This window comes from Gadus macrocephalus, chromosome 6 (assembly GCF_031168955.1).
Source record: "Gadus macrocephalus chromosome 6, ASM3116895v1".
NCBI classification, from domain to species: domain Eukaryota; kingdom Metazoa; phylum Chordata; class Actinopteri; order Gadiformes; family Gadidae; genus Gadus; species Gadus macrocephalus.
Window position 1 is genome coordinate 7,039,229 of NC_082387.1, and position 19,244 is coordinate 7,058,472.

At 41.8% G+C, this 19,244-nt stretch overlaps 1 protein-coding gene across 3 annotated transcripts; it reads right to left on the reverse strand.

The window, feature by feature from the left end:
- Window positions 1-29: 29 nt before the first annotated feature.
- LOC132459322 (phosphatidylinositol 4-phosphate 5-kinase type-1 alpha-like) lies at window positions 30-19,080 on the reverse strand. Of its 3 annotated transcripts, XM_060053759.1 has the most exons (17): window positions 18,967-19,035; window positions 16,822-16,860; window positions 15,215-15,249; window positions 13,657-13,749; window positions 13,360-13,490; window positions 13,142-13,259; window positions 11,766-11,918; window positions 10,245-10,544; window positions 9,891-10,126; window positions 9,702-9,785; window positions 5,063-5,111; window positions 4,893-4,977; window positions 4,592-4,750; window positions 4,365-4,497; window positions 4,188-4,250; window positions 3,980-4,079; window positions 30-3,813 (listed from the first exon to the last, which is right to left on the reverse strand). In XM_060053759.1, the coding sequence occupies exons 1-17, from the start codon at window positions 19,031-19,033 to the stop codon at window positions 3,811-3,813; spliced, it is 1,848 nt and encodes a 615-aa protein (XP_059909742.1). In that variant the 5' UTR covers window positions 19,034-19,035; the 3' UTR covers window positions 30-3,810. The 3 variants fall into 3 exon arrangements, with proteins under 3 accessions (XP_059909742.1, XP_059909743.1, XP_059909744.1); XM_060053760.1 differs by lacking the exon at window positions 16,822-16,860 and having other exon boundaries at window positions 18,967-19,080; XM_060053761.1 differs by lacking the exons at window positions 15,215-15,249; window positions 16,822-16,860; window positions 18,967-19,035 and adding an exon at window positions 14,843-15,132.
- Between the last annotated feature and the right edge of the window lie 164 nt (window positions 19,081-19,244).

Sequence of the window (19,244 nt, forward strand, 5' to 3'; positions counted from 1 at the left end):
AAACAAAAATGAAATAAAAGATTTGAAGCAAGACTTAGAAAATATGTTTATTTCTTTGAAGTTGGAGATAATATGAAAAACATCACCACCACATAACGAAAACATGGCAGGAGAAACAGGCAGCACATATCGCATGAGAAGGCATTTCTGTGACTTCTATTTACATATCCACATTTTGTACAGGGTAAAAATATAGTCATTAGAGCACAAATAAGCAACATGGGCCATGAAAACATTCATGTGGAAAAGCATAAGATTGTAAAATCCTAAATTATGGAAAGAATATATCTATCATAGCGTACTAACCACAAAGTATTAAAAAGGAAATTGACAAATATGTCAAGAGTATAATACACATTTGTTACAAAAAGTATTTTGTCTGTCAAAAGTACATAAAGAATTAGGATTTTGGACTCCAATTCATTCTTGCTATAATAAAGGAGTCTCTTTGAGATAAGACGGCAGACTGTTAGTATTGCATTAGTTTGTAGATGTTGTAGTGTTTGTTTTAGTGTGCTGACCCTTGGGCGCCATTGGTTTATAGGTCTCTTGTATAATATGGTTGAAGTACTATCTACAGATACAAATGGTGCCTTTAGGTTTAGGAAACTGGTATATAAAACATTGTACAGTCCCATTGTGTAGTAATCATAACAATAAAGAATAAATACTCGGAGTGTACTCTTTGGTGGCCGTTTCATAAGATAAGACTTAAAACTGATTTCAGTAAAGTAAACTCAAGATAGTTATGATTCTACATTAAATTCATCAAATGAAATGTCAGGACACCACGACTAATCAGACAGGACAACAATCGCTACAAAAACTGAAAATATTCGAAATAAAAAACCCGAAGTATTCGGAATGTGGGGAGCAAAGAACTTTAAATGTGTCGAAGCAAAGCTCATTAGGACATGAAAACCCGCTTGGGGGAAAGAAAATCAATTGAGTCTTAAAACACAGGGCCAACAATCCACCAATATCCCTCACCAAAGGATGGTTGCTTCACTGCATTACCATCACGCAATCTCAAGCAGTCAGCCCCAACGTGACTGCGGTTTGTGCTGGGTTCTTTGGGGCCATGACCGCCTTCAACACACAGGACATTTTCACAACGCTCTACCATGCGGAACCATGGGAATCTTTATTTTCCTTGCTTTGTTTACTAAAATCAACTTTTCCATCTACTGCTCACATTTCTTATTCTCCCTCTCTAATGCATAGACCAGGTGTGCCTAATGGTCTAGTCATATTTAAATGAAGAAATTTTAGAAAAACAAAAACACTGTTTGCCTAAATTGATTGCGAGTGATTGCAAAATATCTCAATTGATATTTTATGCAAGGTATAACTGATTGTTTCCAAGCCTCAAACAACAAAATACACAAAGATAAAACAGACAAATCTGTTTATATTTAAATAAAACACAATTTATTTACACAATATAATATGTGCTAATGACTACAACTATCAAAAGAATAAAAGTTAAACCAAGTTGGTCCAGGAGTGAATGTGACAATCATTTCTGTAACCAGCAGAAATAAAAGCTTTTACATTTATCAGACTTGCGCAATCTAACAGTATTTCTTCCTCAACTACACTGCCAAAAGGGTATTTAACTTTACTCTACGAGAGGAAACGCTAAGGCAATTTTGGAGCCAGTTCTGAAAAGTGTCACACAAAACAAATGGGCTCCAACCAGAATAAGCATCAATAACTGTGCTTGGACAGACATCCATGTTTGGCATCAACAGCCGTTTGGTTGGACATTCAGACCTTCATTTGTTCAACAAAGTCGGCCGTAAGGGTCAATATGCAGTAGAGCATTGAGAAATAAAACACCCTCACCCAAGTGGACGATTGTTTGTGGTTACGGAAATAACCAGCATCAGAAAATTGACTATTAGTAAGGTGTTGAGGCACAGACTCTGAACTTATGGCACAATAGTGGACAATATAGGACTATCCCAGCAACTGCATAATCCTTACATTAACCAATATTCTCCAACAGATGGCGGCACACATGGTCACAGCACAGAGGGAGATCTACAGTTCATGACCCTAACCCACCATGACATCCAACATATAGGAGCACACAACTCAAATTGACAATCTTTTCTTTTTTTTTTCATAGTTAAAACCGAGTTTTACTCTAGGATAATTATGACATCAGACACTCAGACATTTCAATCATTGAAATGCAAACATGATTACATCAGGAGCAGCACATTCCAACCAAGGTCCATTACAAAGAGTGGCCTATTATGGATGGAGGGTGCCCCGATAGAAAAACATGGTGTCCATGACAAGTTGTTAAGCCTCCCTTGACATCCAACGATCGACCTACTTACGCTGACCACACGCAAACCCGCACACATACTCTCTTTTACCGCCCAAGTATTCTCAATAAGCTGTACCACTATCACCTTTCAGGCTGGTTAGCTGTTAAAGAACAAGTGAACTCGCGGTTTCAGCTGGACTTCTAACACTCAGAATTAAAAACATGTGTTTAGTGATCTAGGAAAGGGCTAGGAAAGAGGGGCCGTGTTCCAACCCACAGCCGCTCTGTGACCGACGTTGTGTATGAGGTTTAAAATGAGCAACGTTGTATATTAAACGCACCACACACTGTAGTGTTATACTGAGAAGCTTAACCCTCACTCGGACGCGGATATCAATACAAGCCGTATCTCAGATCGAGCTCCACACATCCACACACAATTGAGCGTTGAATAATAGGTGTCCTGGAAGCCTAGCCCTCTCGGACGTGACCTTTAAAATCAACGGCTGCCCAGAACAGGCTCCAGACATCCGCACATACCATGGCCTCATAATTGGTGAAACTCAAGCCTCTTTCGGTAACCGTGGTCCAGCACTTCCCAGACAGAGCTCCCCCACATCCTACCTACATCCAAACACACCTCGCCCCGGTGTCCCTTGGTCATGACGCCAAGGAGTATACTAACAGGCACTTCGGGGTCTCGAAAAGAACGTTACCTGCGCTCGAAGCAGAGAGGAACGTTAACATGTTTTGGGTAGAATGGAAAAACATTGTATTTTACTCATTTTTTTCTCTTGATTACGGTCTTATTTTAGTTAGTGATAAAATGGCATAAATTAATAGGTTGACGGTCAGCAGCAAATATTACCACTTTTAAAGCGAAAAAAACTGGTTTTGGGTTCACAGCCCCTTTAAGTTAAAGATCGCCAACTCTCCATTAGATGAAATGACACACACCATCATAACAGCGACGTGTCATCACAGCACACACATTGAGAATGTCAATCAAGGATTGTGAGAGCATTGCAAAGTATTTAAGAATAATATTGTTTAAAAAAAACATGACAACTTGCTGCATAAGGGATGACTGAATAAATTGACTATTCTGGCTGCTTGTGCCGGGTCAGGGAAGTCTCGTGACGCGAGTGCGTGCATGGTAACGATATCTCTGTAGATGAAACTATATAATTTTACGTCCAGCAGCATCCACCCTTTTTGTGTGGATGGGGAGCGCCTACAATCAACCAGCAAGCCAAACAACAAACCAGCTTTCCTCTTCTTCCTCTTCCTCTCTCCCCTCCTCCTCCACCACAGCTTCTCAGTGTCACTAGTGCCAGTGTTCACAGCCCTCCAGCCCGCCTCCTCACAGCAGCAGCAGCAGCACCCACTGCATACGTGGGTGAGGACACGATGGATGGATGGAGGGGGAGGGGGAGGGCTGGATCCGCTATGGATGCTCTTCTCTCCACTTCCACCCACCATAATTCTCTCAGAACCGCTTTGTCCTTGGATAACACCGGAAACGCTTTTTACTGGGGGATGAAGAAGAAAAACAGCCAGGGGAACATTCAGTCATCGCAGACTCCCATCCACAACAGGAACACGCAGCAACCAGAGATATAGGCACGGTATTTATAGTGTGCATTATGTGAGCAGGGTCGTATGCGTGCATGTGGACGAGTGCGAGCGATTACTTACAAAACAGATGTTGGTCTCGGGGATGATATCCGATAATGAAACCACATCTTCATTTCCAGACAGGTTGCCAGAATGGTTTCCCGGTGATTCTGCCCCCATACTGACACAAAAAGAGTTGAAGGAATAATTTATTAATTGAATATTCCAGACAACATGCAGGAAGAATGGGGAGCAGTGGGGCATAGTGAAGATCTGTAGATGGCAGTACCTGTGAGAAGCACCCTGGTCATGCTCCGTGTTGGCAGGTTTGTGCACTTCCACCCCCACAGAGCTGCATAGAGAGGAGTCATACGTTTGAAACCAACAGGAATGCCATGGATGATCTGCCCCATCAAGGGTGAGGTAAAATAGGACTCTAGTAGAGACAACACGGTAGTCCTCTCACCGTCGTAGAGGAGAGGAGGAGGCCATCCCTGTGCTGCCCAGAGAGGAAGTGGACAAGTTGGCCTCGTAGTCAGCAGCGTTCTCGGCCAAGGGTGGGGTCCTTGGTACGAGATCCGGTCTGTCCGACTGCATGCCTGAACACAAAGAACATTCATGAGGAACACGCCAAAATCTGCAGGGTCACCATTAAGCTGCATATTGTGTTGATTCTCATTATCTCACACTTACCACTGTCTCCGTCTGCCTCTGTGCTTTTGAAATGGCTGTGGTACGTCGCTCTGGGGTCACCTGCCGCCTGAGAGAGCGGGATAGGGCCCCCCAGGGTAGGGGCCCTCCTCAGGCCTCCGGGCCCCCCACCTCGGCTCTTCTTAGATGGAGATGCTTTAACTGGAACGAGAAACAGAGAAAGGATCACTCATTATTTTAGATTTCATAAGATGCAGCTAATCGCATTCCCTTATTCTCACAATACTCGTAATTACGATATCAACATTCATAAATATTGTTAATGACGCATGCAAACACTTACGTGGAATTTTCTTAAACACTGTGTTACACATGAACTGCTGGAACCGCTCAGCGTAGAAGCCCGGTCTGTGAACTGAAACCGTGTCCTGCAATGGAAACCATTGAAGTCAGTGGTGTTTTGGCGTGGTTCTCATGTGGGTTCCATTGGCTGTCCAACGAGCAGACTCTTACCCCGTCGTGGACCAGGGCCTTCCACGAGTGCTCCAACTTCTTAATGAACCTGACGCATCCAAAAAGAAGAGGTGGGGGACGATGTCAATAATTAAAAATTATAACAAGATCAAATTAATGTCAAGAATGGGTATATTTGCCAAATAATTCTGTGCACATAAAACATTACCATAAGTATTTGTACTTGTGAATGATTGCTTTGATGTAGCTTTCACATATTTTTTTTAACATTTATCCATTTTTGCTGTTGGAAGTCCTAAAGAGGAGATTCCCCTTGTGCGTTCCTCCTGGATTTCAGATAATTCTACCTTTAACGACTGCGGTGGTTTGCCAAGCATTTTATGTCCTATTTGTTTAAACATCCTGTCAGCAACAAATACATGAAATTGCACTCATTGCGCATGACCGGAGTCTTCCACAAGGCTAGGCCGACCTACTGCTTAAGCTAGCTATCTGTTCAAGTGTTTTGGTGGAGGGGCTTTGGAAAAAGGCCTGAAGGGAAGGTTGGATTCTATCGGTTCTATACTCTCAGAAGATAGCTTTCTCCAAAATGGCTAATGTAGACTCTCCAAAACTGCAAGGCCTATAAAATGTAATCTCTGTACCAAAAGAAACATAACACCTGTGAGATTGTCCGAAAGTGAACTAATCAATGTGGATACTAATCTTTTAGAGTGAATACAGCTAGAAGATAGAAGTAGAAAATTGGATTTCGCCTGAAAGTAATTTGAATGAATACCACGTGGAGCATTACAGTTGGGAGCTCTATCATATGATAGGGCCAAAGCACAACATCTGATGACAACCTTGGACAATATCTGATGTCAATAAGGTGAGGTAGAGCAAAGATAGGTTTTAATGGAGGTAGGTTAAGGCGAATAGCAAAAAATAAACCTCATCCTAAACAGGTAGATATCTTTGGAAACCATTATACAATTTTGACATTTGACCCTCTTTTGAAAGGTCTAGGCGAATTTCACAAAATGATAGCAAAAAAAAAAGATACACAGAGGGGCCACAAGATGGCGTTGAAGAACACGTGTTCTGATATTAGACACAACACTCACAAACTGTCAACATCGCAAGTTCGCAACCAAATCGATTTTGTCTAGAGGGGAGTAACTTAGCGGCCCCTCCCGAAGTGGTACAGCCCAGGTGGGCCATGAACTGCTATCGGTCAGAAAGACGTAACAGCTAATGGCAACATTGAACTCTTGTGCAGGCTCGAACAGAGTGACACACAAACACACACACCTTTAAGGAGTTTTTCACCTGCTCCGTATCCTTGCTTGCCCAAACAAGTTCATGCAGTGTGTTTGTTTTTTGTTTCCGTTGTAGATCCGGTATGGTGTTGTCGTTTTTCTAACGTGGCTAGTTGTTGCTAGACAGCAGGTGAAAAAACTACAACGTTTGCCAAGCCAAAAGAGCGTTAAAAAAAAAAAACGAACTCCGTTAAATTTGGTTTGCGTTAACGCTGTTAATAACGCGTTAAGCTGCCAGCACTAGTTTATTTTTTATGTTTTTTGTTAGTTTGGCAAGTTTTACTCGCCTAGTGATATGGTTTGGACTGTTGGAACCAGTGGAGTGTCAGCTTTATACAGTCAGGTCCATAAATATTGGGACATCGACACAATTCTAATATCTTTGGCTCTATACACCACCACAATCGATTTGAAATTAAACAAACAAGATGTGCTTTAACTGCAGACTTTCAGCTTTCATTTGAGGGTATTTACATCCAAATCAGGTGAACGTGTAGGAATTACAACAGTTTGTATATGTGCCTCCAACTTTTTAAGGGACCGAAAGTAATAGGACAATTGGCTGATCAGCTGTTCCATGGCCTGGTGGGTATTATTCCCTCCTTATCCCATTAACAAGGAGCAGATAGAAGGTCTAGAGTTCATTTCAAGTGTGCTCTTTGCATTAGGAATCTGTTGCGGTCAACTCTCAATATGAGATCCAAAGAGCTGTCACTATCAGTGAAGCAAGCCATTAGGCGGAAAAATCAAAACAAACCAATCAGAGAGATAGCAAAAACATTAGATATAGCCAAATCAACTGTTTGGAACATTCTTAAAAAGAAAGAACACACCGGTGAGCTCAGCAAAACCAAAAGACCCGGAAGACCACGGAAAACAACTGTGTTGGATGACCGAAGAATTCTTTCCCTGGTGAAGAAAACACCAGTTCACAACAGTTGGCCAGATCAAGAACACTCTCCAGGAGGTAGCTGTATGTGTGTCAAAGTCAACAATCAAGAGAAGACTTCACCAGAGTGAATACAGAGGGTTCACCACAAGGCGTAAACTATTGGTGAGCCTCAAAAACAGGAAGGCCAGATTAGAGTTTGCCAAACAACATCTAAAAAAGCCTTCACAGTTCTGAAACAACATCCTATGGACAGATGCGACAAAGATCAACTTGTACCAGAGTGCTGGGAAGAGAAGAGTATGGAGAAGGAAAGGAACTGCTCATGATCCAAAGTACACCACCTCATCAGTGAAGCATGGTGGTGGTAGTGTCATGGCGTGGGCATGTATGGCTGCCAATGGAACTCGTTCCCTTGTATTTATTGATGATGTGACTGCTGACAAAAGCAGCAGGATGAATTCTGAAGTGTTTCGGGCAATATTATATGCTCATATCCAGCCAAATGTTTCAGAACTCATTGGACGGTACTTCACGGTGCAGATGGACAATGACCCGAAGCATACTGCGAAAGCAACCAAAGAATTTTTTAAGGCAAAGAAGTGGAATGTTATGCAATGGCCAAGTCAATCACCTGACCTGAATCCGATTGAGCATGCATTTCAATTGCTGAAGACAAAACCGAAGGGAAAATGCCCCAAGAACAAGCAGAAACTGAAGACAGTTGCAGTAGAGGCCTGGCAGAGCCAGCGTCTGGTGATGTTTATGCGTTCCAGACTTCAGGCTGTAATTGACTGCAAAGGATTTGCAACCAAGTATTAAAAAGTGAAAGTTTGAATTATGAGTGTTAATTTGTCCCATTACTTTTGGACCCTTAAGAAGTGGGAGGCACATATACAAACTGTTGTAATTCCTACACCGTTCACCTGATTTGGATGTTAATACCCTCAAATTAAAGCTGAAAGTCTCCAGTTAAAGCACATCTTGTTTGTTTTATTTCAAATCCATTGTGGCGGCGTATTGAGCCAAAGAGATTAGAATTGTGTCGATGTCCCAATATTTATGGACCTGACTGTGTGCATGTATATATATTAGTGGTGGGCCGTTATCGGCGTTAACGGCTGCGTTAACGCAAAACATTTATCGGGCGATAAAAAAAATATCGCCGTTAATCTATTTTCAAAGTTGGGTTGGGGGCTGGGCATAGGCGTCACTTACGCTGGACGCGCCCCCACCAGTTTTCGTCAAGAATCATTTTGTACCCACCGCTTGTAAAAAAAATAAAATAAACTTGAGTGGAATTATTGTAACCTGAGGGTTCGATATGTGGTGGTGGATCGCTCTTTATGAGAATAAACAGCAGGGAGACGGTCGGGTGACTTTCTCAAGCGGTACTTTACTTTACTTTACTTTTCAACTCACAACCACAACACTTCCTTGTTCGGACCCATCACGTGACTGAACTAACCAATCAGAAGCTAGAATTTAGACTGAGGTAAACGTGAGGGAATCAGAGAGGCAGATTCAACAGAATATCCTGACTGTGTTAATGTGAACATGTAAATATGCAAGTAATAATTGTGTAACATAAATATGTAAATGATTAACTGATTTAACATTTTAAATACATTTCTACAAATTAACTCCAATATAAATTATATTAATTTATTCTACAACTTTCAAATATTTAACTTCTAAACCTTACATTATTATGGATTATTACACGGCTCTTCTCAATGCTGTAGACTGCTCCATTCACTTGCATGGGCCTTCCCAACGTTCAGCTGTCAATTATTTTTGTTTATGCTCCGTTCACTTGCATGGGCACTTCACAACTTCCGGCTGTGAATTATATTTGATAATTCACCATTGCCAAGTATAATTGACCGCTGTCAAGGTAAACAAACAGATTTTTTGCCGTTTGCCATTTTAATCTAGATTAATTTTGGAATTAATCTAGATTAAAAAAAATAATCTATGCCCACCACTAATATATATATATATATATATATATATTTACACGTCATATATCAATTAAGTGAAACGACGGATATCGATGTTCCACGTGCATAATTGTTGTTGCATGCCTCTTATTTTCTTTGGGGTTGGACTAATATGTAGTTTAGCTAACAATGGTTATGATAGACTAAAAGTTGGGAATCAAATTTTTATACTGGTTTGTCACATGACTTCCTTCTTATGTGTTTAAATACCTTGCCGCATCTTTGAAATTAGGGGCTAATCCCGATGACGGGGTTTTTGGGAATGGAGAGGTTAATGGGACCTGTCATCATAAATCACTTATCTACTTTTGGAAAGTCTGCTTCTAAATTCTGCAAAAGCCCAGAACTAATCGTTCATAGAACAACAGGCAGCATATCTATACTTACCACTCTCTTACAGTACAACAAAATATATATATACAAAACAACATTACATGACTTAACAACACTTCACAGGGTCGTTCCAAGCCCTCTGTGCTACCAACCTATAGGACTGTAGGATGTCAATGATGCCGATGTAGAACAGCAGCCGCTCTCCTTTAGCGTTACGCGCTGGGATCCCACCCATACTGCAGCGACACGGTCAGAGGAGCAGACACAACCAGGTATTAATGGGTGTGAGCAGCTTATCGTTGATTGAATACATGTGTTGGGTGGAGAAGAAAGCAACTCACTGGTCCTCCGAGTCCATGGCTCCTTTTCCCCGAGCCTCTCCCTGGATCGACTCCATGGCCGTGCAGTAGAGACTCTTCTGGGTTTGGGGTCGGCGCTGGTCTGGGGTCACAGCCCCCTCCGATCCCACACTGTCCCCCGACTGCCCACCCGCACGCTCCCGCTCTCGACTGGCCAGGTCCAGGTTGTGGATGCCAACCAACAGGCTGTAGTCCATGATCTTGAAGCTCTGCAAGAGCTACAGCAGCATACGCACAATACAAGATAACATGTAGTTGCATGTCGACTCAGTTTCTTGTGGTTTGGCCTCTTTATTTGGGCGCAAACCAATAGGCATGTGTTTGTGGCCGACTCACCAAGCAGTCTCTCTGGATGGTTTTGCAGAGGGCATTGTAATTGTCCGCTTCCAGCAGCAGACCCTCGGGCATGTCCTGGATGAAGTCCAGGTCCTTGTGTGTGGGCACAGCCTTCTCCCTCTCCTTGGGGGAGGCCCTCCTCTTGTAGGTGGAGCCTTTCATGTCGTACTTGAGGTGCATGGGGACGATGCGGGGCAGCAGGTTGTTCATCACCACGATGCGGATGTTCTTGCCGCCCGCCTGCACACAGTACAGCCCGTAGAACTTCGGCAGCAGAGTCCGCTTGTTCTGGTTCAGATTCTGAATAGGAGAAACAATAGTTATGTTATTATAACTCTAGTTCTATGATTGTAGGAAAAGCTTAGACGGCATAACCTACATGAAACAGAACGATAGTTATGTTATTATATCTCTAGTTCTATGATTTTAGGTAAAGCCTGGACAGCATAGCCTACATGAAACAGAATGATAGTTATGTTATTATAACTCTAATTCTATGATTCTAGGTGAAGCCTTGACAGCAAAGCCAACATGAAATAGAAAGATAGTTCTTAGGGATGCACGATATATCGGCATTAATATCGGTATCGGACGATGTTCGTCATTTTTTAACATATCGGATTGGTACGATGAGTAAAATTGGGCCGGTATCCACACCGATGTATATCCTCTAGTTGCTTGGGATTTGGCCATGTGTATTGGGGGATTATTTGTTTATCAACAAGGCGGATGTCCGGGCAGAATGATCGCAAAAAGAAAATTAGCTTGACCGGTTGCCATGGTTATCTCTGTGTGGTTAATTTGCAGTTGCGGTGTTAATTAGCGATGTTGTCAGCTTACTGTTATATTAAATTGTATCTGTGGTATAAAGGCTGGGACGAATTTCAAATTATAAATATGTACACTTTATGTGGAAAGTATAGACCGTCGCGATTCCCATTGCAACGAAAGGCGCAGTGATTATTCTTCAAAACGAGAGCTGGTAAATTGTGGAAAATGAATTAAACTGTAATCAGACAACGCGTTTATATGCTATAGACCCTAGACTCTAGAGTATAGGTTTGTTGGTAAAGGTTGGCTACTTATGTTTTATGGTAGCCCTGTAACCTTGTTATTTGGAAGTTAAATACGTTTTGAAAATAAAGGAAGACATAAAAAAATTCAGATTGCATGATTTTCAATCTGTACAACAGTTGATCATCTCAGAAACTTTTAAAAAGAAAACAGCAAAATCAATATCGGATATTGGTAACAGCCAAAAATGTCATATCGGTGCATCCCTAATAGTAATGTAATTATAACTAGTTCAATGATTGTAGGCATACCCTACATGAAATAGAACTAGAGGCATATTTTGATATTATCTCATAGAATAGTCAATCAGCAGATGCTTTCGTCCATAGACAGCTACAGCCAGACTAGAGCCATAAATGAGCAAAATGCAAAATAATATGATTAGAATCATTATTATCTATAATATAGTTGCATTGGGTTGATCTGACGCTCGTGTGGAGGACTCACCATGAAGTATCCTGGCAGGAGTTTCTGCAGAAACTCTGCCTCCTTGTGCTGCACAGTCTTGATGATGAACTCGTCGTCACTGGAGACGTAGAAGAGGGATCCGCTGGCGCCCGAGTTGGACAGCTCGATCAGTCCATCGTTACACAAAGAGTACTGAAGGGAACACAAGTACCGGGATTCAAGATAGGAAGTAGACTTCCAAAAAATAAAAGATGAAAAATGGATGGTTTGAAGTTACTAGAAAAATCCAAAGTTGGATGGATAACAAAAGGCATTTAGATGCTTGAGCAGGACCATTCGTTATGCTGAATGGAAGGGCCTAGTAAAGAGCTACAGCTACTCTAAGCACTTAGAGTTTATAGGACGCGCCAGCCCTGCTAGGATTATTAGTTTACATATCGGCAAAGATGCTACATCATGCTGGTGTGCTTGGGAATAGAACCGTGGTGGCTACTGGTGTGGTTGGGCCGTGGTGTGTACAGGTGTGACTGGGAAAAGAACCGTGGTGTGTACTGGTGTGGTTAGGCATAGAACCATGGTGGCTACTGGTGGTTAGCCACCCTCCCCCTTCTGGCCAAAACTGAAACCGACCACAATGGTAAAATTGCAATAGCGTCGCCATTATTGACTCTAGTGCCCCACAACTTGTTCCATAGAGGCATGGCCTCTTCATCGTCCTACTACAATCTTTAGTTTTGAAAAATATATCTCTTATTTTTTAAGATTTTTTATTTAGGAACAATTTCAATAGCGTTGCCATTATTGACTCTAGATCCCTAAAACGTTTTCCATATGCATGGGGCTCTTTATGGTCTTACTGCAACCTTATGTTTTGAAAAATATATCTACTTATTTTTAAGAATTTTTTTTTAGCAAAAATGTCAATATAATTTTTTTTTTGCAATATTTTCAGTAGCGTCGCCATTATTGACTCTAGAGCCCCAAAACTTGTTCAATAGAGGCATGGCCTATTTATGCTACTACTACAACCTTTGTGATGGGGAGAGGGGAGGGAGTTGGAAGATGTTTTGGTTTGAGGCACAGACCTTTTCGATTGTTGTAGTATTTGGGTTATGGGATTTTAATGTATAGGGTGGTTGTTGATATAAAATATTTTTTGTTAAATAAATGTAAATAATGCTTTTAAAGATTATACTTGTAATATGTTCAATCTCTCCTTATTTCCCCTGCTCATTACTGTGCACAAATGTACTGTATGTATGTTGCCAGCAGACACATAGAAACCTCCCGGCAGGGTGCGCTTTGCGAGCACACAAAAAAATGTGCGTGCAAAAAACATAACATTTCACCTCTGCTGCTGCAACTCCATCCTAGGGGAAACACTGAGATTATATGAGAATCTATGGTGCACTAACCAGGTAGTCGTCTGGTCGAATGCCAAACAGTTCTCTGAAGTAGCGGAAGGCAATCGGAGCGTAGGTCTTGAAGCGAAAGTCACTATAGTGATGTGCAGGGGTCAGGTTACTGCCTTCACTGGAATCAGAAATAGGCATCTTTAGTATGATAGAGAAATCTATACACAGAGTGTAATCATGTTAAAACAGTACCTTTGACTGCAGCCCCTGTTACTTACCTGGGGAAGAAAATGCTTTCAACTACAACAAAGTCCTGCATTAGCACATCTCGTTCTGCTTTTTGGCTCAAGCTGCCCACGGTGTGAGTGATGCCCAGCTGAATGGCACCTTTTAAGGCTGAGGATGTGGTCTGAAGAAGATGGGGGAAATTCAAGATGTTTATATATCTTTTTTCGACCCGGCAGCTTTTGTGGGTTAAAGTCTCTTGCAATTCATCCCTAAAAAATGCAGGTCTATGGGTTGGTCCGTTATTGCATTCACCATTGCAGAAAAGGGTAAATGTTGAATGAACAGACCTTTTTGTAGGTGGTTTCTCCAGTGGTGGTCTCAACACCCCGGTGACCAATAGTCTTTTTCATACTCTGAGCAGCAGCTGCAGAACTGGCCATCTGAGGTGAAGAAAGGGAACAATAAAAATATGAAAGGGGGTATTAGAGGGCACTAGGGGTATTGTGATGCTTACAATCCAAACAACTAGAGCATTTATTTTCGCTATTTATATATGTATTGCTTCAGCTGAAAGGTGAGTGAGGCATCTAAGTCAACCTCGCCTGACTTCTCCATTATGTCTCTCACCCGTAGTTCTATTAAAAGGTCCTATATCATGCTTTTTTTTTAGGCTATATAATTGGATTTGGGGGTACTCTTATTATTCTCACACTGTTTCTGCAAAACCAATCTCAGCATCTTTCAAAAACAGTTTTGTATCATGTCGGATTGAGGCCCCCCTCCCAAGCCCAGTCTGCTGTGATTGGTCAGCACACCAACTCTGTGGCGATTTTTGGAACGCTTTGCGCGTGTGTCGACAAATTCACACCCCAGAGAAGTTGTTAACATTGCAGCACCGCCCAGTCTGGCATCCCACTACGTATTACAGAAGTTAAGTTTGAGCGCAAACAAGCCGTTTCACGCACTTAATGAGGGGCGTTCTCGGTGGGCTTGAACTGAGTATATATGAGTTTGTCATGCAATTTGTCTTTGTACTGAACCTATTTAACGTTTAATGCCAAATCACTGTATTTCCTTGTTTAAAATGTACCGCAAGATGCAGTTTTTTTTCCGTTATTTTTCCTTTTCCTGAAAACTATTCAAAATGATTTATAGCGTTTTGGAAAAGAGCTCCTCATATATAGTTTAGCAGACGTAAAACATGTATGCATATCGAAAAAGTCGAAGCCTTTAAGTGACGTACTTGATCCCATAAACTACTGCACGCTAGTCATAGGAAGCAACAGACAGACAGACAGACAGACAGACAGACAGACAGACAGACAGACAGACAGACAGACAGACAGACAGACAGACAGACAGACAGACAGACAGACAGACAGACAGACAGACAGACAGACAGACAGACAGACAGACAGACAGACAGACAGACAGACAGACAGACAGACAGACAGACAGACAGACAGACAGACAGATATGCTCGCATGACTCAATGGTTTATCATTTTGTAGCGCAAATTTGCTTTAAATTTACTTGATAACACTGCTATAGGCCAACAAAGAATGATGTGAAGGAATCCTGGTTCCATCTGAAAATAAAGAGCATAACATACCTAATAAATACGTTTTGATGCGCAATCAAATAATGTAAATAACCTCTCTTGCTTGCTTGGCACTTAAAGCCATGTTCAATTGAAGGATTTTGTGGCCAAGGCAGAAGCGTGACTGATCTACAACATTACATATTTTGCACCCTATATGAGGACTACTTTTCTTAACTGGGTTACCATATTTTTGTGGCAACAAGTACTCTCCGAAACTCTAAACCTCTTGGCCTGGCCGGACCGATTGGATCAACATTTACTTCCTCAGCAGTGAGTCTATTTCAGAAGGGACCACGCCTTACCTCGGGAGACGCCACTTTTCGAATCCCGCTTGACCCTGTGAGGAGACAAAAACACGGACATGAGGATTAGGAAATAAAGCATGGGGAGCAGAACCACAGGTCAGCATATCAAACAAGAAAACCAGTCCAATATCAGTTGTATAAGAATTTGTTCATCCGTCTGGTGTCTAACTCATTCCGACTGAAAGCATTTGCCTTGGAATATTTTGACTGAATGATTGAGAAGTCCTTTGCTGGTTAATTAGCAGAGCTATTTTCAGCCATGGCCGTATGTCGAAAAGACCAAGAGTGAGCCATGGCCTAATTGTAGCAGTAGTAACCAAGCGCTGCTCCCAATACTATGACTGCATGAACTGGAACTACTTCTCTCTTGAGCACGCTGCTCTAGATAGGCCCTCACCCCAAGGACCTGTGTAAGATAACTAGCTCACAGCCAGCCAAACAGAGTCAAACTCTAACATCCTTGCATTATTGTTGAGTCACAGTCAAGTCATATTGCTCAATACATCAAGGTAAGCATACCAAGGAAAAGATTTTAAATGTAGAGCCTCATTTCATTTCAAACAAATCCAAAATATAACAATATATGAGGTTTAATTTTTAACTATAACAATAAGTAGGTCTGCTTTAGCCTGTAACCAATGTTAGCATCTATTTTGGCATAGGAGGAGGTCATTATAAGCCAAAATGACTAAATTATTTTAAGGATGCACTGATACCGAAGCCAGTACCAAGTACTGCTCAGTTACTCCATTTTTTTTAAACATCGTCGTTTGTCCTATTGATCGTCAAGCTAGTAATCTATGCTATTTTACCAGTGTTACTGAAATAAGTCCCCAAAACACTATGTGCACTATGTTCCAGTCTGCTGCAAACGCAGGTGGCGTCACGACGCCCTGCAGTGTGGTTTGTGTGGAGCTCTGCCTGGGCAGCGGTTTACCGCGGCGTCCGAGAGAAAGTTTTGCTTTTCAGAAACTTATTGTATACCTCTACGGTGTAGTGGATGGTGAAGCTCCGTCTGAGCAGTGATTTATCTAATACCCGTTTCCGAGGTTTAGAATTCCCGGATAGTATATTAGTATATCGCGAATGCTATAGTATATCTCCACGGTGTGTGGCGCATGTAATCAGTCATTATAACGCTCATAAAAAAACTATGGTACTAAGAGGTATTACAAAGTTGGACTGGGCCGTAACAGTGGGGATAACATGCCTCCCTCTTGCCTAAAACCCTTAGCCTAAAGCACATTTAAGATCTAAAAGTGTTTAAATTCCCACAGAAATTGTGGGTTCACTCGCCATTTGCAACAAAATGAAAGTACTTGTACTTGGTCAGAGAAAAAGTGGAATCGGTGCATCCATAGTTTAATTATCTAATTAGAATCATTGTAGGCTTAATCAGCAAAGCATTTGCTCAAAGATGATGCAGTCTCGTTAGCAGACATCCTTGCAACATAAGGGAATACCATGCAATGCAACCTCATAACGAAAACATCTCAATACACACAAACACCATTCTGCCATCTTCCCTCTACTCTTGTTAGGCAAAACACACGACACTCATATGCAGTTTCTGCTGAGACACACACACACACACATGCAGGTACCTCGCTGTAATGCTCTCCTCCAGAACTGAGTCCTAATATCTGTGGAGCAAGATATGATCAACCTGAGATATGCTAAAAAATCTAATATGGAAACTATGGCTGTGGCTTTTACTGTTGATACATTCGCGGAATTACGTGGCAGACCACTGGATATTTTGTGTGTCACCCTGTGATGTGCGTGCGTGTATAGATAGAAGCCCCCTCAAAATCTCTTTCCAGATGTATTCCCAGTCATTGCTGGTAATGCTTGCATGACTGCAAGTAGGCCATACTTGAATTTTGCCAACGTGTTGGTGCTTTCCATGAGTGGGGTCTCCCGTCTCATTTTCACATTCCTTTCTAGGTTTTCCTTTTTATATGCAGTAGGCCCAGTCAGTGTGTGTCGTTTGCATCCTGCCGTAGAGACTGCTGGGGCCTCATGTCACCTTCCATGTCGAACTAGGTTCAGCCCTGTCTTTAGGGGTACAGAACGACACCCTCACGTGAGACAATGCCCTCCTCCACCATTCAGATATCTGAAACTTGATATTGTTTGTGGGGGTGTAATCATAATGTCGCTATGGAGCCAATCGCAACCATCGGTGGCATTTGCAATGCTTACCATCACATGAAGGCTTTGTAATTGTTATTATTAATTTAGCAAAGTGTTAAAATGGGGAGATGATTCATTTTTGCATTCTACTGGGTTTCAACAGACTATTGGTTTCAATGGGAAAACCCAGAACATCTAAAAGTCTGATAGTTTCCATCTGAATCTCATCTCTGTTATAGCTGCATCAATAAAAGAGCCTTCTTCTACAAAACACCGTTCTCTTCATACAAACAAATGCAAAGCAAGACAGCTTTGCTGATCTGATTCAACGTTTAATTATCAAGTAACCTGAGGCAAGGGAAACATTGTAAACTGTCTTGTTTTTATGCAACTAACTACGGCTGGAATAACTGCCACCTATAAGAAAACCATTCAAATTGTAATTTTAGCCCGCAAAATTAATGCACAGACGTAAACATCTTGAGACAAAAGATATTGAAGGGGAAATGTGTCTAGACGGCCAGCCAGTCAATTATATGTCAGCCATCTGTCCCTGTGTACCAAACAATCCCCAGTGCCAGCTCTCTTCAAAGGATGTCAGATCCATCTCCACATAACATAGTTTTAGTAAGTGACTGATTGATAGAACTGTCTTTTAACGATCAGAACCAGAGACACTTCTGGCACACTTCTTGATCACAACTGAACTGATCTAATGATAAGCTGGCCATAGCGGAGCAGCACATAGGAAAGCAGATAAGTGGAGCACAAAGGATTCAAATATTAAAGAAGTGTCGGTGCTCTGTTCCAATCACAACCCGTCTTCATATTAAATGTTCATTTGAATAAATAATAAAGATACACCAGATAAATGCCACGAATCAGAAGCAATTTCTACTGTACACTACACATAAACACACACGTTGCATTTAAGTAACTACGTTGCTTCATTTACAAAGGACCACCAAGAGCAACAGGAGGGATAGTTTGTTATAACCATCAGTCAGTACATGGGATTGGCAGCCAGTCTTGTACCTTCACGTTAACATTACAGATAAGGATGTCAATACATTAGGGAGGAGCGAAGCCGATGTCCGACAAATTGTTGGTCTCATTGGCAAATAATGTTAATTAAGATCACTGCCTGGAGTAGATTACCCCAAAATATATTGTTAACAAACAAGATATGATAAACTAGAGAGAGATAACGGTATAGTGGGCACTGCTTTGGGCTAGCTGTTGCTTCTTAGCCGCAGAGGGGATACTGGCCATTATACAGGTCTGGTAAAGAACCACACGTTTTATTAATAAATAAACATCGTGATAAACATCGTAAAACGTTGTTGATGGTTCACTTATTTTTTCTGACAGCATAACCACACGTCGGATATCACATTTCCCTGCCATGTTAGCACCACAGCGGCTAACTGGCTAGCAAACTCCTAGGTCTCTATGAGTTAGCCAAACCTACCAATTTAAGTTCGGCGACCGTAACTGGTTTTGAATAAGGTGTAATACAGTAAGCGTATCGGTAGTGTAATGTAAAAACGATACGCAGTTGACGAATAATCCTTCGTTACTAAATGCATGCGGATTCGGTTGATGCTAGCTACCTGTCGGGACTGCTGATCCCGGGTCGGCTGCAGCGGCGGACGCCATTATGGTTCTGACTGCTCGCATAGCGGCCAGCGCGAGCGTCTTCTTTCTGCTCTTTAGCACCCCTAGTGGACCAGACTGGCCGCACACATAGTGGACCAGACTGGTAGCGCACCTGGTGGAACAGACTGGCAGCGCACCTTTTGGACCAGGCTTGCAGCACACCAAGTTGACCAGGCTGGAAAGTAACTAAATTAAATTCAATGTTATTTTTATAGCCTTCAATCACAGGTAC